This window comes from Eptatretus burgeri, chromosome 9 (assembly GCF_056783735.1).
Source record: "Eptatretus burgeri isolate ZD-2024b chromosome 9, Ebu_testis_v1, whole genome shotgun sequence".
NCBI lineage: Eukaryota > Metazoa > Chordata > Myxini > Myxiniformes > Myxinidae > Eptatretus > Eptatretus burgeri.
This window is the reverse complement of record NC_140969.1, coordinates 25,154,493-25,179,411: the sequence shown is the minus strand read 5'-3', so window position 1 is coordinate 25,179,411 and position 24,919 is coordinate 25,154,493. Positions and strand designations below refer to the sequence as shown.

The following is a 24,919-nucleotide window of genomic DNA, read 5'->3' as shown; positions in this document are numbered from 1 at the left end:
AAAATCATCTTTATTTCATTGCTGACAAGTCCACCCTCTGCTGTAACATCCATCATCAATCAAATAGGCAAGCAGCAGCCACTTCCCTCTGCAGACCTTGATGGAATCAAGAGCCGGTCAAACAATTGGAATAATTATTTTAGTCCTGACAAATCTCACATTCTCACTCTGTTTCTCTGTCTCTCCGAAAAGACCACCTGGTAAACCTTCGCATCTACTTCCTTAACAATCCTCTTGGAGAGGTTCAGTCACTCAAAATTTTGGGCCTCACGATCAGCCATGATCTTTCTTTGGCAAACCACATCTCTAAGTTAGTCTCTGTCATGCAAAATCTTTTCTTGGCACACCTGACATTTTATCTATCCACAAGGCCTTCAATCCATAGTTTGGTGGAGTACTGCTCTGTCCTCTAGGCTGGTGCCCCTGCCTTACAACTTGCTCAACTTGACGTCATGAAAACCAACCAAGGCCTTCAAGTTCATTGGAATCTCCTGAAATGAAGCTGAGTCTTTTGGTCTATCACTCTCACATTGAAGGTCAATCGTCTCTCTGTCTTCTACTGTCTCCATTCTGGTCTTGCACCCACTGCCCTTTCTGTGCTCTGCCCCCACCTCCTACCCCTCTCTCTTCTCCAGGTTTCTGCATGGCATATGTGATCTGACAGTAACCCCCTTCTGGTGAAACTCACCTCCATCATTCATTCCTCCATTTTCCCACCTGTGGAACCAACTTCCTTAAGTCTCTTTAATCTCATTCCTCCCTCCAGACCTTCAAGAGAGCTGCTCATCACCATCTCAGGTCATCCCCTATCCACAGCCATGATCATTTCTAACCCCATTAACCCTCCCCAAGCCCACCACTTTCCGTGTTTCTTGTTTTTCCTTCTACTTTTCTGATTGAGAGTTTGCGGCTTCTCTTCATCTTCTCCAACCCTTGTCCTTCCCTTTCCCTCATTCTTTCCCATATCCCTTATTTCTCCAAATCTGCCTCTAAATTTGTCTTTCAACTCTGATGTTGGTATGTTCCACCCATCCCTCTCCCTTCCCACTATTCTTTTCTCTCTGTTTCATGCCGATCTGTTTTGTGTTCTCACTCGTCAACGAGCTTCAACACTGTATACAAAAAAAAAATCATGAACAAATTTTGCTCTGCGATAATTATGTTGACATCCACTCCACCCCCACCCCTTTTTCTCCTTCTGCCTTCATTCCCCTCATCATAAACCATGACACTGAACTCTTCAAAATTCCCATTTCATTCCATCATATGTTGAGTTTAGAGTTTTCATTGAGCCGACAAATCACCGCAGCACAAAATGAATGGTGCTGTACTAAATCGTGCTGTGCACAGCATAATATAAATATTTACAATGTCAAGGACAGATAAAACGACAGAAACAATACAGTGTTAAAGGAGATATAAAACTACAAATCTGATCCCTGAGACTGTGCTTCGCAAGCAGGGGTTTCAACATGGCATTGCCACATGGCGAGGGTGAAAGTACATTCTTGAATTCAACCAAAGACTGCTGTAAAAAAAATTAAAATAAAGATCTCTTAAGTTTACAAAGACCGTGGTTGGAATTCATCATATTTACTGGGTCACACCTTGTTCCAGAATGTCAATCATTACACCAATTTCAGTTTCCTCAACAACAAGTCTTGGCTTATCGTCGACGAAACTGAAACTGGTGTACAAGAAGGAAATGGGTTTCCATCCAGCAAAAAGTAGGTCAGCATTAAAAATTTGAATTGTCAGCTTTTGGAAAACATTCTAGTTTCAGGAGACTGGCTATGCCACACCAGGATTATCAACAAAACCCAGCTACCCATGAATGACCTTGAGGGTGGAGCTTGGAATGCCGAGCATGTGATGCCAATCAGTAGGAACTGAGAATCCAAATCCCTGAAACTGCTGCCTTCACCTGAATTTTAACCCACAACACCTGGATCACAGTCAAGTGGCTTCACCAATCGGTCTCCACTGTACCAAAATGAAATAAATGCTGAAAAGAAAACAAATCTTTTGTACACTCCCTTCATTAATGTAATTTACATTGCTTGCACAGAGCTGCAAAATATGATCACGGAATTACAGCACACAAGGAATATTAATAAGGCGATGATGTTTGCACACAGGCAGCAATTTGCAAGGAAAAATAAGGCCAACATCCTTAGACAACAAGTCTGCTGTAGCTGCATCTCCGGCAAATGAGAACATAGATGGACCATGAACACGGTGTTATTACGGATTGAATGATGGGAAAGGTTCCAGTTTTCAGAGCAACCGTTAAGAGCAAAAGTCGATGAAATGACAATTTGATGGTAGGCACAAAATGTTCCTCTTCGCATCATTGCAATCAAAGCATCAATCAAGGACACTTGAAATTTAAGGGAAAACCAGCGGGTGCTTTATTTTCAGAACAGAAAGATGACGTGTTTCGGTAAAGAACATGGCAACTGAAAAATCATGAGCGTGTTCCTGGTGGAACAACAAATCACAAACAAGAAGGGCACTCTTTGACGTCGCGTTGTCGCCAGATAAGCCTCCGCCCACATTATTACATCATTATACATACTTGTACCAAGATTGCTTTAAATCCCTAAACCCAGATTCAAAATATCAAATAATTCTGGCCATCAGACCATGTGTCTGATCAGGTTGAAATTTAAAACATATTTTCCACATGACTACTAAATCATAATTCTGAACATTCACATCGATTGATGAAGCGGTTCAAAAGAAATAATGTTTTTAAAAAAATTCTGTTGAATCCAATATGGCTGCCAGACAAGGTGACCTATTAATGATTCGTGAACACCCTGGTATCGCCAAGGCCTGGGGAACATGTGGGTGAAGTTTCCCATCGATCTGTCAAGCCATTCTGCAGAAGAAGGTTTTTAAAGGTTTATTCTCCCAAAAAAAATCATAGCTGCCAAACCATGTGACCTATGACATCATAGGTGGAAAACATTTTGTTCCTCATGGATAGGCGATCATACCTGTAACGATTCACCTCGATCTGTTCAGCTGTTTTAGAGAACATTTTTGAAGGTTTTTTTTGAATGTTAAAAAAATATGGCTGCCGAACCACGTGACCGATGGCATCATCGATTCCCCCCCCCCCCCAATTCAATTTAGCCTTAGATGACCCTCAAAAATTTTCATACTGATCGGATAAAGCATTTCACGTATGCAATTATGACATCTTAACAAAGCCACCTATTACATCATCAAAAAAAAATCACACTTATTTCCCACGGGGAGGACTTCACATCTGCGAAGTTTCAATTTTTTCCATGAAGCGGTTTCAGAAATACAGAGGTCCAAAGTTTTTCCTTTTTTTCCAACATGGCTGCCGCTACACATGACCTATGACGTCATAGCTATCATACAAACATTCCACACGAGTGGTCGCTCTGATGGTGAAAATTTTGTTTCTATCCGCCAAGCAGTTGGAGAGAAAACAGAGAAATTAACATGGACAGACGTACATACGGACGGACGCACAGACAACTCGAAAACATAATGCCTCCAACAACTTAGTTAGCGGAGAAATAATGAGAACGAAATACGTGAAACATATGTGGGTGATAAACGGAACACGGCGTGGCAAAATGGTCGTACCAATGCAGTATGATATACAACTGAACTAAGGTGATCCATTCCTAAAAGGAGAAGCATGTGAGTGCGTGAGGGTGAGTGTGAGTGTGAGACCCTTTAATTGAAAGGATTCCTTCAGCTGTCGTACAATAATGAAACCAGCATAACTCGCGCTCTGCGCGACATGTTGGGGTGGGTGTGTTTGAGAAAGGAACTGATGCAGAGTATCAGTAGTAATTTTACTTTAATGCAGTAAGTGGAATACGATTTCACTGTTTCAGAACCATTTTATTTACTTTTTTTTTGTACCATGCACCTCATATGGTCTTTGAGATAATGTAAGCCGAATATCACGTTACTCGAGCGCAGAACAAAGTCGAAGATAGCGCGACACGAAACCACAAACTCGGAAATAATATATAAGATGGTACCACTAGAAAACTAATAATCAATAAACTTGGAACAAAAATTAGTGTCCAATTAATAATAATTAAAAAAAACCTGTTTTAAAGGCCCACCTTTCTTCGATAGAAGAAGCAGCAGCAGCTGGAGCTTTAATGTAGCTGTTCTACCGGTACGACAGCAGCAACCCTCCGGAATAAAAAAAATGTGATGGACATGAAAGGAGCACACAAAATTATATATAGTAATACTTCATGAAACAATATAAAAATAACAGTAAACGGAAGAAGCACACAAACCACAACGATGACAACTTGTAAAAAATATCCTTTTTGCGTGTTTCACTTCATTTTGTTTCCTCATTCAGACTCTCAAATAAATAATAATAATAACAATAATAATAACCATTCCTTACACACCATGAGGCACATAGGGCTGCCAAGGCAGTTTCATTGGCTGAGGAGTACAGTCCTGGAGGGGTCACCACTCCGACGAAGGATACTCGAATGGCTTATTATTACACCACGAAGTTGGTACTCAATTTGCCGACCTCGGAAGGATGATAGGCATGACATGCTGAATCAACCCACCTGGTGTTATTTCAACGGATCTCGAACTCAAGCCCTGAAGATCTGAAGCCAGCCACCTTAACCTTGAAGCCAACACCAGGATTGAGACTTGCATTGATGGACCATGAACATTCGCATCATGAACATTGATGGATCAGCGAAACAACGTGTCTTGGATGCTCGGCGGAATGAAAAGAAGTAACGATCTACCAGTCAGAGACGAACATTAAAGATGGAGGGGAAATCCTTCACTTAGAATACAGAACCGATGTTTGCCCTTCAGCGCCCCTCATGGGGATTAACCTCCGTAAAATGGGGTTCTCACAAGATGTTGGAGAGTTTCTCCGGTGGACTCAACGCTACTTACGGCAGAACACGATAAGTGGATATTTTCTGTTGTTTTTTGTATTCGTATTTCGTATTATTAATTTGTGGAAGGTGTGACGTATTTGATATCGCTCAACATTGCAGTCATGTAAGGAAGAGATAGTGAAGAATTGTATGTTATATTTAGAAGTGTGTGTTCGAAGGCCTATTTGTTTACGTGGAAAGTGGAGCGGTACATTTCTTTATCCTGGGATTGGATTAGTTGGGAGGCAATGGAGGCAATGAAAGACTGTGAAAAGATGTTTGGGAAATGATTCAATAGAGATAAGAGCAAGTCCTCGTTCTCATCCTCCTCCTCCGCCTCATCCTCCCCATCCTCCTCACCCTCCTGCGAGTGCAGGTGGTGGTGGGGGGTTCAGCGAGTACAGGCAGTGGTGGGGTTGGAGCGAGTGCAGGCGGTGTTGAGGATGAAGCAAGTGCAGGTCGTGTTGAGGGTGAAGTGAGTGCAGATGGTGGAAGAGCTTGAAGCTAAAGTAGATAGCGAGGAGTATGATATAGTTGCAGGAAGTGAGGCTTGGTTCAATAAATATAGATATTGGAAGACAGAACTCAAAGGCTACAGGATGTAGAGATGTGACAGGAAAGAGAAAATAGGAGGAGGTGGAGCAATCCATGCAAAAGAAAGTATTGGATCAAGAGAAAGGGATTGTTTGTTTGTTTGTATTGTTCATTTTACTTCTATGCATATCTGAACCGCTGGACGGAATTATTTGAAAACTGGTGTTTGTACTCAGGGTGTGCCCAGGAAGGTTTTAGGCAGTAAAAAGATATTCATAGTCCTCAGGGTTCAGGGTGGGTGGAGGATCCCAATTGTATGTAAATGTGTATTATGTAGTGACACTCCCAGTGGGGGGTATTACTAGTCACTCTAAAATTCGTAAGCCAATTCTACGGGAATTAACTCGTCCGTAAGGGCGGACTCTTCATTAATATGTATGTGTATAACAACACCCTGGTGATGTCCATTAATCCGTCATCAGTGGTCCTCATTCCTTCCCTCCCTCAACCACGTCCTTCCTCCCTTCCCTCCTCCTCTAAGTGAAATTAAGTCAACAAACTGGTAGATTGGTTTAATATGGTGTTGATAGAGCACAAACATGAGTCAAATGGACTCCTCATGTGTCAACGTTCCTTGATCAGCCTTATAACTCTAAATCACCACACATAATATTGTCACGGTTGTGAGCTCCGGGGAGGACAAAGCGCATCCACGTAGATTAACGCTAGTTATGCCTTAGTATGCAGTTTTGCTATTAAGTATGTATCATATTCATGTGGATGATATGTGTTGCGAATGTTCCTTGGCTTTAGTACTTGTTCATTCCTTTCTATACCATGGACTCAAACCATCCACACCAGCACCACACACACACACACACACACACACACACACACACACACACACACACACACACACACACACACACACACACACACACACACACACACACACACACACACACACACACACACACACTTCACACCATTCCTTTTTGCTCTCAGCCATCATTGTGGCTTCCTGTCAACAGGAAGGCAACAATCACAAAGTGACAGGTATGTGCCAATTCTCACCCCCTCCCCCTTCCCAAAACATCCACAACAAAGACCCTTCCTCACCAACTGGGCTCCGTTGCTGGACAGAGGAACGGGACCTGGAAAATTATCGGCAGTGAGGGTCAGTCCACCCTTGTGGCCTCTGCACTGATGAGGATCCCCAATCCGCAATGAGAAAGGGGGGAGTGGAGGAATAAAAGGGGGGGGGAGAAAGAGACTTTCTTCTTCACTTTAAGACTTATCGGACTTCAAGACCTTGAGCACTCTTTCGCACCTTTGGGGGACTTGACATAATTCTTCCTTTTCAAACATTTCGTACTTCTTCACCACTGAGATTCATGTCTTCTTTTCTTTATCCTTCTCTTTCTACAGCTCGCTTCGCCTCACCTTGCACCTTTCATTTCTCCTCACCTCACCACACGCTCCTCTCCACACCAAGCCTTGCACGCCTTCTCCTCAGCTTGGTTGCAAACCTTTCCGCCTGGCCTTGTCGGAGCTGTCCACCTCATCTTGTCTCACTGGCAGCCACTTTCGCAAAAGCTGCGCAATCCAACGCATCCAACGAGATACCATCGGGTGCCCCAGGAGATCAGGGGCATGAACTGAGTGGAGGGAGGAATCCTGGAGGGAATGTGAGGGGAGCAATTCACGGACCATCGCATCATTTGGCGGCCTCAATCCAGCCGGGCTTTGGAAATGTGTCGGAGCATGCAGACAACCCCTCACCATTTCTTTCTCACCTATTCTTCTTCCTACCCCTCCCACCATACCTCACTTCTTCAGGTTATCTTTTGGCACCAATTAGTTATCGTGCTAAGTGATTGATCAAGGCATCCAATGGCACGAATGATGTGTCGGGGACAAAGGTAAATGTATATGTGCCTGTAAATTTGTGTTTATTGCTTGTATTGCCATTGCTGTATTTCTCCCATGATTTCTTGTTTGAATTGTAATTGCTCGTGTTTTCCCGCCATTTCCCGCCATTTCTCGCCATGCTTCCTGCAATTAAACCCGTGTGGTATCAGGAACTGTCTAGACTTATCTTGGTCAGAGGTAGTGCTCCCGGGGGGTAATTATCCCAAGCGGTTAATTGGTCTCTGATAGATGATAGGGTGCGACACGTAATGTTGGTTCGCTCAGCCAATTGTCATCCATTGTGCAGCCGCTGGCATGGTTCCCCATCTGCTTCAGTCATCTCACATGTATGGTAAACTGACACTGGGTGCGAGGATCCGGCCAGGGGCAAGAGTTGCGGACAGTGTCTGTGGTCCTTTTCTAAGATGCGTCGGCCTTTCAGAGTTATCTGGGGCCACGTTCCTCACAATATTTTCAACTGACATGGATATGTGTGTGTTGGTTGCTCTTCATCACCAAAGAAGGCTGTTCACATTAAACATGCAAACGACCTGGTTAATTTCTTTGTTTCCAGTGCATAATCTGTTGCTGAGACACCAACCACACTCTGACATAGCAAGCAGTGTAACCTTTTGCAAAGGAACCTCCAAGACGACCAAACCACTTGCTCACCATGAGCTGGATCGGCCTGTTTGACCATAGGCTGCAATCCATGTGCCAATAGCCACCATGGCACACGGTTCCTGGTCCCACAACAGTGTAGCAGTTTATCAGTGACATCCGGTCCAAAAGGTTGAGTTGCAATCCCAGTTGATTCTATAATTAGATGTTAAAGGCTTCCCAATAATAAGATTCAAGAGGCTGCCGCCACGATTAGGCAGCAGGAAAAAAATCTTCACGAGATTAGGTGGTTAATTATATGCTCGATTCCACACAAGGAATTTGGAACAAGGTCGAGATGACAATCCAAAGGTCGACCCTATGCAAACGATACCATCTACAAGTGTGTGTGTGTGTGTGTGTGTGTGTGTGTGTGTGTGTGTGTGTGTGTGTGTGTGTGTGTGTGTGTGTGTGTGTGTGTGTGTGTGTGTGTGTGTGTGTGTGTGTGTGGATTCATTTTGTGAAGTTAAACTGGATGAGCTGTCAGGATAACAGCTCAGAGGTAGCGTACTTGCCTTCAAGCTGTCTTATCTGGGTTAGAATCCCAGTCTGACTATAAACTATCATCCTAGTGCAGCACAGGAAGAGCACAGTCTCAATGAGTGCAGTCCTGAGGAAGGTGGCATTAAGCCAGCCATCCAATTTGATAGCACTCACTGATTTACATTAAACAACCATTGAAGAGCACTCTCCCTTATGAAAAGGTAGGTCCTTGTGTAATGATAACTGTACCCTGGGTTGGCCAACACAAAATTCCCAGGTTGAGGGCTGCTTCTGCAACACCCTACAATATGGTAGTAACCTGTTCAGGGTTAATTCTCATCGACGGAAATGTTCACAATCAGTCCTGAATGTCCTGATGCCATCAGTATGGGAATAAGGGAATAATAGCAACAAATAGACGAATGAGTGCAAGCGTCATCTTCAGCGAAAGCACTGATTGTTTTTTTGTTTTTTTTCTGGAGGACAGAGTATTTCCCAATGCAAAACCCTGAACTAAAGCCCAAAACGGGGCACCATTGCCAGAGTTAACCTGCTCTCCAGTGCTTGCACATTCACAGAAAGGCTCCAAACATGGTCATTAGGAAGAGTATGTTACAAAAGCCATCAATTCCTACACACTCAGCACAAATCGACGACCTGGACCAAAAAATAGAAAAGAAACACCAATTTTATTCCAAGAAACAAATGGTATCACCATAGTAAAATAAATCAGAAATAGAGAAAGCGGAATGAATCATTCTGGCTGATTTAGTGAGCATCAGGGGGTGAAAGTGGCTCTTTTGCTTCATGAACATGCACATCAATCGTCATCATTAGAATGTTTTCAGTTCACTGCGGAACGAAGGCCTCCGTCAATTCATGCTGAGGTGTAATGCCCTACTCGCTACTCTTGCCAAGTGCCTGTTGGTGAGAGCGTTCAGGCATGGATTTTGTTCAGGGTTCCGGCATCAACTCACCTATTCTGCGTGAAGAACACTGTGGGATATTTATCAACCACCAATTGACGTTGGCAGATGGGACTCCCAGTTTAACGTCCATCCGAGGGACGACACACACATTGATGTCTGGCCCTGCCTGTGAAACACCAGGTTGACAGTTTATATCTCAGTCGGGATTCAAACCTAAGCTAGGCAGCTCAAAGGTGAGTGTGCATACCTTGAAGTTATATTGGCAGCCCCCACATCCAATCACAGGTTTATAAAAGGCCAGGCAGAATGCCCAGCATGGAAGGTAGGCCGCCATAGCCACCGCAGAAGCCTATACTCGAGATTGTATATATGGCTTTTCTCAAACTAGTACAAATTCCAGCAAACTCTCTCAATATACATGTTTCAAGTATGATGTAATATTTCCAATCAATCTCACTCTGTCATTTGGATACTGCAGCACATTGAACTCATGCACACGAAGACGATGCCAAACCTTTCGGCAGTATTTATCTTTGCTTACAACACAAAATGTTCTAAACTAGGACCAGGCCCAGCATTATACAGTCCAAAAAGAACTGAGTAGTTTCTCACAGGCTGTACCAATCAGGATTTTCTTCCATTTGAAGACCATGCCTGACTGCTGAAACATAACTAGTCACGGCATATGCGTTTGTTAATCAAGCAAGTTCCATGACGTTCAAAGCAATCCTCCATCACAATTTAGATATGTAATGAACCATGACGCAATGTAATAACAAAGTGTGGAACTGCAAGTGGGTTGGCCTGTTCGTGTTCCCATCTGAACACCTGGCTCATGATGTAGAGAATCCAGGTTCAAATTCCATCCACCATATGTGTGTTTGTCCATTGTCTCGTAATGTCCTTGTAATTAATATTAAATGACAATGATGTTACATGAAGGTCTTCTTCCTGCACGTGATTGAAGTACAAATTCTTCTTTGAGCCCGTGCGCTGCTGTGCACTAGCCGATGCAACGCGGAAACATTGTCCGCGACAGTTTTTGATAACCACGTAATGTGCGGTGGTTGAGGATCGTCGTCAACTAATTTTTCAGGTGCGTCGGTGTACAATCATAAAAGTTGAACATGTTAATCCTTTTCGGTGAGTTATTGGCGACAATCGTGCATCATGGTGTCGAGTGCTGCAATTTCAGATGTGATGCAATGTATTTACCAATTAAATTTCAGCTTTCAGTATCTTCAGGCTGTAGAGTCATATCATCGGCAGCATTTCTTTTCAATAGGTGCAGTTTATGTGAACTATGAAGTCCAAAAAGGTGTTATGAAGATTCAGTGTGACCTGTGTTTCCATAAATATTGAATAAACCTTCAGAAACAATAAAATAGTGCCATTCATGGTACTGTGCATTGTTTTATAAAAAAAAAACTTTTAATGACAAAATATCTGCCTTTAAATTGCATTGAAATATACCTACTGGGTGTGTGCACATATGTAATGTGTATTGTGTTGGCTATCTCCATATGCAGGTTTCACAAGGTGGAACGGAGCCCTCCTCGGCCTCAAAGTATCCACCTCCATGTGTGCATTCATATATATATATATATATATATATATATATATATATATATATATATATATATATATATATATATATATATATGTGTGTGTGTGTTTAGAGACAACGCTCATTTAAATTGCAGTAATTCATTCCTTGCAGTCAAAAACGACTCACTGGGCAGCTGAGATGGCATCTCTGAATGTGGTGTTTCTCCTCGATATCTACGGATTGACATGCTCCACTAGTTCATTGAAGATTGTTTGCCGAATAATTTGTTCTTGCTGTCATGGAATAATCAAAGAAGTACCGCTTGAAAGCTACTAATCCATTTACTTGGTTGGAAAGCTGATAAATTGATTTACTTGGAACAAAAATTCCTGTCCGGTCAATTAATAATAAAAATGCCTGTTTTAAAAGCATGTCTTTCCAGGATTGAAGGGAAAAAAGAGTGGGAATGTGAGATTAATGTAGCGGTACATTCCCAGAAGGAAAGGGTATTTTTTATTTTTTTGGATACAATGTCAAGGCTCATATAAGAGCTAACACACAGAATGTATAACAAATAGAGCAGGAGACAAGAGGGGTGGGAGAGGGAAGCACAAAACAGTAGGGAACAGATATTACAAGATCTGTGGAAGGGAGAGGGATGGAGTGGGGTACAGGAGGTAAACAAGATAGACACTACAGGGACTTTCAGGAAGGAAAGCAGGGAATTTGAAGGAGGTGGGTAATTCACTTATCTTCTGCACCAAGTTCCACTTGCAAGAGGTTGAATGTATACTCCCTGAGTCGATCTTCTCTCCACCCAGGGTTTTTACCCACTGCCGCTTATTTCTCCTGGTACTCCGCCAGTGACGTACCAGCACTGTTGTGAAAGCAGCAGTGCTCAGAGCTTTCACTGTTCTCATCCTCTCCCTGCATTTCTTGTTCATCGCCAGTTGGTTTAAGGAAATAATGACAATCGAGTAGTGTATGGTAGTCTCCGATAAAACAAGATTCGTAGCTGAAGATCTTGTTTCGGCATGTCGGCTTTGCGTCGTCTAGTGTACGGCGACTTTAAGATCTCTCCCCCACTTTGTCATCCAATTCAATCAAAGAAAATACTTGCAATCATGTTTAACAACATTTTATGGTGGCTATATTATCTCATAATCCTGCAATGCCTGTGACGTCAGTGCCACTCAGCTACTTGTCCTAACTCGCTCAACTGTCATGTTTATTTACCCCAAATTAAGCAAATCCATGAGTGGCATCGCCAGAGGGGTTACGCCACGTGGAAAGTATACAAACGCAGAGCTTTTAAACTGCTCGTGAACTACAAATATACATTAGTAACTTTCAAACAGTGTCAACGTGTGTGCGAACCATAGACTCCTCTAGAGAAGGACTGGAACCTCACGATCTCGGGGTTTGTAACTTGAGTGTGAAGGATTAACTTGAGTCCGGGGCTAAAATGACTTCGAGAAAGGCTAGAGACACGATCTCGGGATCCATATCAGGGTTTTTGAGGATGGCGAGTTCAATAGTGTCATTTTCAACACCACCTGAGGTCATCTTCAAGGTCAAAAGGTCATATTTCAAGGTCAAATTACTGAATTTTGGTATTTTTTGCCCGTTTTTGTGTCTAACTCATTGAGGAAAACTTTTGTAAAGTCTATGACAAAACATGACATTGTGCACCTACTGCACCTACTTGCTGATTTCTATAATCGTTAACTCATGTATGTTTTGTTTGTTTCTCTTACAGAAACTGTCCAGCTGGTGATCTCACATGATCTTTGTGTCGTTTCTTGCTTTGGTGACAATATGCCACATCGTTGCAGCTGCTTTGGTTGTAGAGGAAACTATGATGGGATGCCTTATGTAAAGGTCATATCCTTCCCAAAAGATCCTGAGGAGAGGGAGAGATGGATATTGGCAATGCCAAATGAGAAAGAAAGCTTGAGGTGCTTAAAGGAGATATATATTTGTGAGACACATTTCAATTGTGATTGGGTGTCAGTTAGGGGTGGCAAACGACCCAAAGAACCCCCATCAATATTTCCTGGAGTACCGAAATCAGCTTTGAAGCAGGTGACCTCAGCCCCACACCCAACATCATCTTTTATGTCAGAATCAAGAGCTAAGAAGATGCAGGCAGCTGATGAGGCTGCAGACAATATCCAAGATTTCGACCACTTCTGTGCTAAAATCAGCTCCTATTTTCCTGGCTTTAACGTCATAAAAGACCAGGAAAACCTTTACCTACCAAGAACTGATGCTACTGGACAAACTGTCAAGCAGTTCTTTCATTTCCAACAAGTTCACTCACCTTTTGGATTTCTATTCTTGAATAGAGTTGAGAAAGATGGCATTGAGGTGCCCAAACGACTTTTTCCTTTGCAGAAGAACAGCCTGCTCTCAAAATGGTCCCAGATTAGATCCATAACTGACCAGGTAAACATCTATGAATGCACAATCAAGGAAATTCTTCAGCTTGTAATAAGCCAGCTCTGTTGGATGACTGAGGCACACGAGCTTCCTCATTTCACCTTCCTTCTGTCGCAGCTGCATCTTCTGGCAGAGAAAGACTTTGATTACGTTCTTCCTGCTATATTTGCAGATGAAGCCTTGGAAAAGTTTTTCGGCCAAGCCAGGCAAAGAAGCGGTGGAATCTTCTATATTGACGTCGTTGACATTATGGCTGCAGCTAAAATTGTAAATTTGCAAACACTCATTAAGCATGACATTATGCCCAAATCTTGTTCTCCTGTGATTGATTGTGACAAGAACTGTACAACTTCCATAAATCCAGATGAGCGAAGTGAACTCATTGACGAGATTACTCCTCAAGACACTCAGGATCTCTTGGGGTCTGATGATGCCCTTAAGCATAAAGTAGTTTATTTGGCCGGACACCTTGTTCATAAATATGGCGATAGCACTAGTATGGAGGAGATCATTGATGATGAAGATGGTAACGAGGTGTCATCTGAGTTTCTAGATAATTTGAATAGAGGTGGATTGAGTGTGCCGACTATGTCAACCGTCTTTTTTGTACATAATGCCTATAATTTGTATGACAAGACTAAAATGCGTTGCCGATTTCATTTGGCTGAGCTGTTATCCTCTGTAGATGTACCTTTAGCTAGTATTAATGCTGCATGTACTACTTTGGCTAACATTCTATTGAAAGCTCATGTCCTCGATGTAAGTGACAAAGAAAAAGCTTTGGGATGCCTCAGGAGGCAAGAAAAGCTCTCCAACTAGTGATAGACATAGACATAGTTGTAATAGGCATCGTGTTGTGACACGCATATAATGTTTATGTAATACGATATATGACAATAAATATCAAAGTTTGACAGCTCTACACACTTGCATCTTATTACAATCAGCCATCTCTCACCGTTTATGAGGTAGACACAAAAACGGGCAAAAAATACCAAAATTCAGTAATTTGACCTTGAAATATGACCTTTTGACCTTAAGATGACCTCAGGTGGTGTTGAAAATGACACTTGAACTCGCCGTCCTCAAAAACCCCTATATGGATCCCGAGATCGTGTCTCCAGCCCTTCTAGAAGTCATTTTAGCCCCGGACTCAAGTTAATCCTTCAGACTCAAGTTACAAACCCCGAGCATGGGAGGTTCCAGTCCTTCTCTATAGGAGGTCTATGGTGCGAACACACTTTTTACTTTACATTAGTTGTAATAATGCATAGCCATTCCCTTTACGTACAGCTTGCTGCTCGTGCACCTCAGAAGACATCACACATATCCAGGTGACAGAATTATGTTGTGAGATGGTCAATCAGTTACTGTACCTAGACAAGATGAAACAATCTTGAATATTTATTATTTTGATCAACTGCATGTTCATGCAAGACTACATCACATGCAGCCGATCAATGGAATTCCTAATCGAGGCTAATCGTCTGGCTTCATTACTTGAAAACAACGAGAGAGTCCATAGAACATGATACCACGTGAAGTGTTTTAAAAGTAGGCCTAAATACAGGAGGGCCTTGCCATTCGCGGGGGTCACATTCTTGAAAATCCCCGTGAACCGCAAACTTATGGGGTAATGGGGAAAATATTGGTAGGGACTTCAACTTTTTGTGCTATTTATTTTCATGAATAAAAGAGTTATTAAGAACGTATTATAAAGTTTATTTTCTTGAGTTATTATTTCATATGCAGCATGTAGGTGCGAGTTGCAACACTGCTGGGAGCACAGCTGTGCTTCTAATGCAGTGCCCCCTATTTCCAGTAAGCTGGTACTCATTTTGCCAACCTCAGAAGGATGACAGGCTGAGTCAACCCACCTGGTATATTTTAACAGCACAACAGGGGCTCAAACTCAAGAACCCTAAGATCTTAAGGCAGCCATGTTAACTGTTGAGCCAACATCAGGCTCATTTTCCTGAATGAAGAGTACAAGATGAAGTTTCTTTTCTTAAGTTTTTAACATAATGAAACTTACCTTTAATACAAATGATGATGATTACGATAAAGAGTAGTTGATGGAGATGATCGGTACATACCCATAATACAATGGCCACCTCCTCTTTACCTCGAAAAACAGGCCATGCCTTTAATGCCATATATCAATATATAGCATGGATTTTGGAAGTATTATAAAGGTGATTTGTGTGAAACAGTCTTCAAGTATATAATTCAATTTAAATAAAGGCAGAAAGATGTTTAAAGGCAGATAAATTTAATTATTTCCAGGTGTAACCACGTTTTCTCTCGCAGCTAATACAACACCCTATCGAACGCATTTCATTAGTTCTTCGTGCCTGTTGTATGTGTCCATTATAACGTCCTAAAAAACAGTAAGTTTCCTGTTTGGATTGATTTTCAATTTTGGTTAACTGCCAGACAGGCAGACAGTAAAAAAATATTACCTCAGACCTCTGCACATGTGCGATCAGGACAAATTCGGAGCCAGGGTATGGTAAAATGAAAGACTTGTCTTCATAATCATGTTCCGATTCGTGTTCAAAATATAATGTTCGATTTAAATAAGTTGTTTCTTAATCATAAACTGATAAGATGGACGGACGGATGGACAGACATGAACCAATTGCTTTACCCCACTTTTCGCTTTGTGTGCACAGGGTAATAACATTACAAGCCGGTAGGCGACATGGGTGGTCGCGACATAATTGCATACTAGTCATACAGTTTTTGACGGATCGGGCTGAAAATTTTTGACATAGAGGATGATTATAGTGCACATAAAAGCCTGGAAGGCGATTTTTGAAATTTTTTTTTTTAGGATTTTTCAAAAATTTCAGTCCCCTTGCTAGGCAACGGTGGTGTCCATAGCAACGGTGCTCAAAAGCATAGAACTATATCCTGGTATGAATCTGCTTGTCAAGTTTCATCAAAATCGGTTGACTCCTCTGGCCTCCAGAGCTGTCCATTACAAGCAAACAAACATACATACAGACAGACGGAAAAAGTGAAAATAAGGGTCCTCTAGCGACCACCCAACAAGCCGGTTGGCGACATGGGTGGTCACTACATAATTGCATACTAGTCATACAGTTTTTGACGGATCGGGCTGAAAATTTTTGACAAAGAGGTTGATTATAGTGCACATAAAAGCCTGGAAGCCGATTTTTGATTTTCGAAAAAATATTTTTTTTAGGATTTTTCAAAAATTTAAAAGTCCCGTTGCTAGGCAACGGTGGTGTCCATAGCAACGCTGCTCAAAAGCATAGAACTAGATCCTGGTATGAACCTACCTGTCAAGTTTCATCATAATCAGTTGACTCCTCTGGTCTCCAGAGCTGCCCATTTCATACAAACACGCAAACATACATACAGACAGATGGAAAAAGTGAAAATAAGGGTACTCTAGCAACCACCCAACATATTATTGGTTCTGGCTCATCATGTGATGACTGATTTGTGGTGGTCAATGTAAATGAGCTTTACTTCAGTAATCATTATCCAGTAGTATTATATGCATAGTGGGTAGGGAGTCAATTACAGGTTCAGGTCAGAGGTTGCATCATTCCTGGGGGAGAGGGACATGGCAATACCATTGATGCATTGTCCCCTGTAGATTAGCACAGGAATTATTACATAACTCGGGGTTGGGATGATAACTTGCCTACTCTAAGTCAGAAGATGCTGGGTGATCTTTAACGTCCACCAACGAATGTTAGCAGATTGGACACCCAGCGTAGTGTCCAACCAATGGATGATATGCTTTGTGATTAAATGCCCTGCCTGTGAAGGGATCAAAACAGAAGATTATTTTTAACTCAAAATTTGATATTGGGTCATTCGTGGTGAAACCTTTTTTTTTTTTGTTTCATGTTTTGTTTTGTGAAATTTTTTTTCAGACCACCATATGACCTTGACCTTCTTAATTTAGGGATAGAGTGTGAATTAAAAAGAAAATGTGTCCCCATCTACAATCCGTCTGTAAAACTCAACATCATGAAAATCAGAGGAAAACTATTCAAGTTATGATCAAAAAGGTGTTTTTTTGTTATTTCGGTCACAATCCGAAAAAAGTAGGTCAAGAAATCTAATAAAATATCAGTATAAAAGTTCAGTGCAAGTTCACTATTACGATGCAAGAACATCTTGGAAGGTCAAATGATCTTTGAGATTCCGAATTGGCAAAATTGAGCGATAACAACAAAAAAATAAAACGGGGTTTTTTTTCAGATCACTATTTCACCTTGACCTTCAACTCAGGAGTATGTTGTAAAATAAGCAAAAATGCAACTTGCTCCATGTTACCTTGAAAAGGCAATTTCATTCTGATGAAAAATGTTTAAATGTCTATAATTGGGTCATGGCCTTAAAATGAGGTCAATGTCAAAAAGCAGTCAACCCCGCATACTTTCTGTTCGCATTATTGATGCAAAATTTCATTCCAAAAGTCACAGCTGGCTCCGAGATACAGCTCGGGAATTTGGAGTGTTGAGAGTGCAGGAAGAAAAAATAATATATATTTTTTAAAGAATGAAAAATAATTTTCGAAATGATTTGTTTAGTAGTCTTAAGAGTTGAAGAAACTCTGTGGTACCATTAAAAATTGTGGGTGCTAATTGTAGAAAAAAAACCTCTACATCAGCAATAAGCCTTCCCCTTTGCTGGTGGAGGCTTAATTATTTAAAAGCTTGAAATCTTCCACATAAAAAGGTATGGATGTATGTCTGTCCATCCTCACGGACGTGCGTCAGTCCGTCCTTACGGACGTGTGTCGGTATGTCCTCACAGATGCAAGAGTCGGATGCAGCATAAGTAGTAATCAATAATAATTTAATAAAATGGAAAAGAGTGAAACATCATCTGGAATATTAACCAAGTACAGATCTTCAATAAATAAATAGACAAACACACCAAAGTCCAATGGTAATTCATTGTTGTCTACCTGATAAAAACCTGTTAATTCACATGCACGACAGCTTGAAAGCACTTCAGAATCAAGCTGGGGCAAACTGGCATGGCCAAGCATACAGGATAGCTCGAGTTGATCCTGCACACATTAATTATTTACCTGCAGTTAGCACTTACAAACCTACAGCCTTGGTGGTAACACCGAGGTGCCCTACATCATGGTCTTCAGTGAGCGCAGATTGGGGGCACGCATCAGGACATTTGCAGTTTGTCAACAGTTTGAACTTTTTTGTACATTTTGCGCTTGATCGCTCATAAGAACTTTGGGAAATGCCTAATCAGCTGTCATCGGAGCTTATGATCAATTTATTACAGCGCGTGCGCTGTATACAATTGCACCGAGTTTGAAATGTCCCCGGCGTCGTCGACCACGTCTCCGGTGGGTCTGGTGTCCCCACCCCCCCGCCACGTGCCTCAAGACAGCCAATGACGGTCGTCCGGTAGATGCAGTGTGTAACCTCGACGGAAATGGCGACAACTGACGGAAATACCCGAGTATTTCAATGGAAATTTGTGAAACTAATGTGTTATATATGTGAAAACCATTTAATTTATTGCTTGACGGAAAAAAACGAAGAAAAGCTCCCCTCATGTACGAACGAACGAACGAAAAACGTCATTTCCGTCCACCATGGCATTTCGCGCTGAACGCAGAAAGCTAAGATCTTCTTATGCCATCATTCTCTTTAATATTAGCCATAAACAAGTGTTTCGTCATGCATTAGTAGTTGAAATTTACTTACAACAAGAACGAAAAAATTATCTCTTCAGATTCAACAAGAACGAAAAAAACCCTGAAAACATCACGTGCAGGACAAGACCAATCGAGCTGAAGGAAACGATACTGTAACTGCGCTGCTCCTGATTGGTCAAAGGACACCACGTGCGTTGTGTGGGCGGTGTTATGCACGAGGATTCCAGCAAACAGGACTGGACCAATCATGTTCGCGATGTACCTCATGCTGCATCGCCAATCCTCAGCGGCACGTGATACCATTGGACCAATCACGTTCGGCGATGTACCTCGTGCTGCATTCTGATAAGCTCTGGATCAGGGCGAGCTTTGATTGGTCAAAGTAGTGGAGGGGCGGCGATAACCTCTGACAGAAGGTAGTGACCAAGGAGGAAAGGCGATGCGTCGTTTTGATTGGTTGAAACGTGAAGGAACGGAAGGAATTCTTCTTCTCGGATCCACTTGCAACACACAGGTATCTGTTTCATAACCCGAATCACTTCACTGCGTAATTAATAATAATATTTTTCTCCTTATTTTAATTTGTACGATTTTCTTTTTTTGATCAACGTTAAAAAGCTTCCTTGACGGCTTTCGACATTTTCTTCATCCTCGAGTCTTCATCGATATTTGTGAAAATTTGATTTCCGTGGGAATGTGATCTCACTGTGAACGGCTGTCCTGTTTTTATCATTCTTTTGCGGCCTCCTGCCACGCTGTATCGAACGATTTCATTGCTTCTGTTATATATATATAAAGGTGCTTATCACAATAATAATAATAATAACAAGATTTTTACATTTCAAATATTAAGTACGCTTTTTTATTGTTTTTCAACTGAAAAAGCATAAACTGCATATTTTAACATTAGTGTACTCATTTGCTTCACCACACGCGCTGTATTGAAGGATTTCACTTGTTTTTGTCATTTTCCACTTGGAATGTGAGGTATTCCCAATCGGTGACGACCCAAATAATACCTCCAGGTGGGCATCCAGGTTGTTTGTTTCTTTCACCCTTGATCTTGGAAAGGAAACTTCAACTCGGGTATCATTCTTCGAAAGGTCTAGTCTTGTACAAAATTGTAACGGTGGATCTTTCACATCACAAACAACTGCAAACACAAAGGGACAGCCACGAACTCAATGTGCCCTCCACAAACAAATGTGCCCCAAAGTGAACAGGTAACACCAAAGGTTACCTGGCATGGGCTCCTGTGTTTGTTTGATGATGCAACTAAACTGGAAAGGGTTCAGAGAAAAGGAACTGAGCTCATGCCGTCTATAAGCTATTTATCATATCAAGCTTAAGAGATGGGACATGCACTCGCCGAACCATCGACGCACGACAAGTGACATGATCCAGGTCTTCAAATTTTTTTAACGGCTCCAACATCGTCTCTCAAGATCATTTATTTGTAAAGGTGAGATACCAACCCCATGAAAGGTTATGAATGTAAGTTTGTTGTTTGTTTTTTTTTCCTCAATAATGGTCTTGTGGTTTGGTTTCCTCAACAATGGTTTCCTCAACAATGGCAATGGTCTTCCTCCACAGTGAAGGCCTTTAAGACCGACTGTTCGATCATCACAGGAAATGCAGACAGATCAATCGGCTTGAGGTGACTCTCTCAGGTGCTCCATAAAAAGTATCGATTTCCCAAAGAACCGACAAATCTACAGGATGGACCATCCTCTGCCTCCGGGTGTATTTAAGCTTAGTGCGGTGTATTGTCGAAATTCGGGTTTTGGTTCCTCACAGAAAAGGGACACTTAACGATTTTTTTTTTATGACTTGCTACAATGCATGGAGAGAATTAACACCAAAGGTATTTACCAAAAAAAAAAAATTTCCTTTCTCTGCTCTGGAGAAAAAAATGTATAGTGTACTGTATATATTTGACGGGGTGACAAGAAAATTTGAAATTCAAATAAATTCACTTACGTCACACGCGAACAGCTCGTGGAGACTCTCGTCGATCCACTCCTCGAGGTCCAGGCGGCGTTGCAGCTCTCGGCGGTTGTAGCGCACGGTCACCTTGCCGGGTCTGCGGAGCGCGGGGCACGGAGGAGCCTCTGGCTGTCCACCATGAAAGGCTACACGAGCCGGAGCACCGCCATCAACATGCTCATCTGCCATTGTCTCTCCACCTCGACTGACCCGACTTTTCCTGTCCCTCACCTGTTTGGTTGCTTCGTACCGCCTCCCCTCCCTTCACGTCAGTCTCTGTCCGTCTTCGTCTCTCCCAGCGTCGCGGCGCTCTTTGCCCTTCCTCCTCCTCCTCCTCCCCTGCTCACGCCGGAGGATGCAGTTGTTCAGGCAAAGAGACAACGATGAAGGAACTGTGGATGACAGCGTTGGTGAGAAGGGAGGAGAAACTGGAAAGGCGAGGATTGAGAGGGCGGAGTTTTAACAAGGAGGAAGACGACGGAGGGGAGGGAATTAGGCGGAGCGTACATGGAAGGCGGGAATTAGGTGGAGTGTAAACGGAGAAGTGGGAATTTGATGGATTGTAAATGGAGGAGTGGACATAATGCGGAGTGGAAATTTGATGGATTGTAAATGGAGTGGGAATTAGGTGGAGTGTAAACGGAGAATTGGGAATTTCATGGATTGTAAATTGAGGAGTGGACATTATATTGAGTGTAAATGGAGAAGTGGGAATTTGATGGATTGTAAATGGAGGAGTAGACATTATGTGGAGTGTAAATGGAGAAGTGGGAATTTGATGGATTGGGAATTAGGTGGAGTGTAAACGGAGAAGTGGAAATTTGATGGATTGTAAATGGAGGAGTGGACATTATGTGGAGTGTAAATGGAGGAGTGGGAATTAGGTGGAGTGTAAATGGAGAAGTGGGACTTTGATGGATTGTAAATGGAGTGGGAATTAGGTGGAGTGGAAATTTGATGGATTGTAAATGGAGGAGTGGATATTATGTGGAGTGGAAACTGAGAAGTGGGAATTTGATGGATTGTAAATGGAGTGGGAATTAAGTGGAGTGTAAACAGAGAAGTGGGAATTTGATGGATTGTAAATGGAGTGGGAATTAGGTGAAGTGTAAACTGAGAAATGGGAATTTGATGGATTGCAAATGGAGGAGTGGACATTATGTGGTGTGTAAACAGAGAAATGGGAATTTGATGACTTGTAAATGGAAGAGTGGACATTATGTGGACTGTCAATAGAAGGTCAGAATTAGGCAGAGTGGGAATTGGGTGGAGTGTTAATGGAGGAGTGGGAATTTGATGGATTGTAAATGGAGGAGTGGACATTATGTGGAGTGTCAATTGAAGGTGAGAATTGGGTGGAGTGTTAACGGAGGAGTGGGAATTTTATGGATTGTAAATGGAGGAGTGGACATTATGTGGAGTGTCAATAGAAGGTGAGAATTAGGTGGAGTGGGAATTGGGTGGAGTGTTAACGGAGGAGTGGGAATTTTATGGATTGTAAATGGAGGAGTGGACATTATGTGGAGTGTCGATAGAAGGCAAGAATTAGGCGGAGTGGGAATTTGGCAGAGTGTAAATGGAGGAGTGTGAATTGCGTAGAGTGTTAAAGGAGGAGTGGGAATTGCGTAGAGTGTTAAAGGAGGAGTGGGAATTTTATGGATTGTAAATGGAGGAGTGGGCATTATGTGGAGTGTCAATAGAAGGCAAGAATTGGGCAGAGTGGGAATTTGGCGGAGTGTAAACGGCGGAGTGGGAATTGGGTGGAGTGTAAATGGGGGAGTGGACATTGTATGAAGTGTAAATAGAAGGCAAGAATTAGGCAGAGTGGGAATTTGGCGGAGTGTAAACGGAGGAGTGGGAATTAGGTGGAGTGGGAATTGGGTGGAGTGTAAATGGGGGAGTGGACATTGTATGAAGTGTAAATAGAAGGCAAGAATTAGGCAGAGTGGGAATTTGGCAGAGTGTCAACAGAGGAGTGGGAATTAGGTGTAATGTAAATGCAGTGGGAATTCAGAAGTTGGAATTTGGTGGAGTGTAAATGGAGGAGTTGGAATTAGGTGGAGTGTAAATGGAGGATTGGGAATTAGGCGGAGTTGGAATTTGGCAGAGTGTCTGGGTGTGCGCTGCCGCTCGCCACTTCGCCACAGGGGAAACCCCCTTACCTGTGACTAATATTTTAAACCACCCATTAGCCACTGTGGCTAATCCATGTTTTAGTGGTTTTTTTTACCAGTTTTACACGAATTTTGGGTGATTTTAACACAGAATTCAATCATCGTTGAGACGGCCCCCATTTTGTATGTTTTGATTACGGGAATCACGCGTGATTTCGTACAAACTTATATATACTAACTTTAGTAGTTTTAAACTAGTTTCTAGTAAAAAAAATCGACCGAAATTATGTATGATTCCCATAATTCTCGTCTCAAAATTTTATTTTAATTTTTTTGAAAAAAAAAAAAAATTTTCTCCGGAATGATTCGGCGCTACATGCTTCGTTGGGTCAGTGGTTGCCAGGTGAGTTTTGACACAATCAGTAGTAGTAGTACCTTTAGTTGGACGAGTTTGTTTGGATGAGTGAGTTTGATGGGTCACGTTGGTTGGATGAGTGAGGTTGATGGGTGAGATTGGTTGCGTGAGTGAGTTTGATATGTGAGATTTGTTGGGTGAGATTGGTTGGATGAGTGAGTTTGACTGGCATGAGGTTGGTCCAATCCTGGTCCACAACCACCCCCATCCCCCACGACCACCTACTAAAGGCACAACGAACACACACAAACACACAAACACACAAACACACAAACACACAAACACACAAACACACAAACACACAAACACACAAACACACAAACACACAAACACACAAACACACAAACACACAAACACACACACCCCATCACCACCACCATCCCTCACAATCACCACCTCCCCTGATGGTCGTTCATTCAAGCAATCTCACACGTCAAACTCACTCATCCAACCAACCTCACCCATCAAACTCACACATCCGCCTTAAAATTAACGTATTATTTCATATTGCTAAAAAAAAACTTTTGAATAAAATATGTGGCTATTTCCTTTCTCTTGTGGCTCATCATTCTAAACCTGGATTAGCCACAGTGGCTAATTCCTTTTGAAAGCCAGAGCACACCCAGAGTGTCAACGGAGGAGTGGGAATTTGGTGGAATGTAAATGCAGTGGGAATTTGGAGGAGTTGGAATTTGGTGGACTGTAAATGCAGTGGGAATTTGGTGGAGTGTAAACGGAGGAGTGGGAATTTGGCAGAATGTAAATGCAGTGGGAATTTTGGTGGAGTGTAAATGCAATGTTGAGGTGGTAATTAGGCACAGTGTAAACAGAGGAGTGGGAATTTGGTGGAGTGTAAATGCAATGTTGAGGTGGTAATTAGGCACAGTGTAAACAGAGGAGTGGGAATTTGGCAGCGTGTCAATGGATGGGGTGAAAATTTGGTGGAGTGTAAATGCAATAGAGGGGTGGGAATTAGGTGGAGTATCAACGTAGAGGAGAGGAGAGTGCTTTGGAGTTTGGAGGCATCTATTACGAACACACAGGTCGATAAATTGAGCACAGAAGAAAAATGAGCAACGAAGGAAGAGAAGTAAAGGAAAGATGATAAGAGAGAAAAAGAGTTTGATGGAGTGTTGGAGAGAAGTGAGAAGAGAACACAATTTGGTCGATGTAGTATTACATCATCTGGTCCAAAGGACCAAATCAGTCTGTTTCATAAATGACTAAATAGCAATTTCAATTCCAACTTCAGAGGTGCCCATTTGAGTGCAAACCCCGAGCCTGCAGTGCTAGA

The 24,919-nt window shown here is 42.2% G+C and overlaps 1 protein-coding gene and 1 long non-coding RNA gene across 2 annotated transcripts in view; one reads left to right on the top strand and one right to left on the bottom strand.

Moving 5' to 3' along the window:
* The window catches only part of LOC147019744 (protein phosphatase 1 regulatory subunit 14C-like), a 42,767-nt gene extending 21,237 nt beyond the window's left edge, over positions 1 to 21,530 (bottom strand). The window contains exon 1 of the mRNA XM_085894412.1: positions 21,091 to 21,530. Coding sequence (XP_085750538.1) covers positions 21,091 to 21,285 — 195 coding nt within the window. The 5' untranslated portion in view covers positions 21,286 to 21,530. The remainder of the gene's footprint in view (positions 1 to 21,090) is intronic.
* The window catches only part of LOC147019743 (uncharacterized), a 60,233-nt gene continuing 55,778 nt past the window's right edge, over positions 20,465 to 24,919 (top strand). Inside the window, exon 1 of the long non-coding RNA XR_015061498.1 lies at positions 20,465 to 20,572. This is a non-coding gene — a long non-coding RNA (uncharacterized LOC147019743). The remainder of the gene's footprint in view (positions 20,573 to 24,919) is intronic.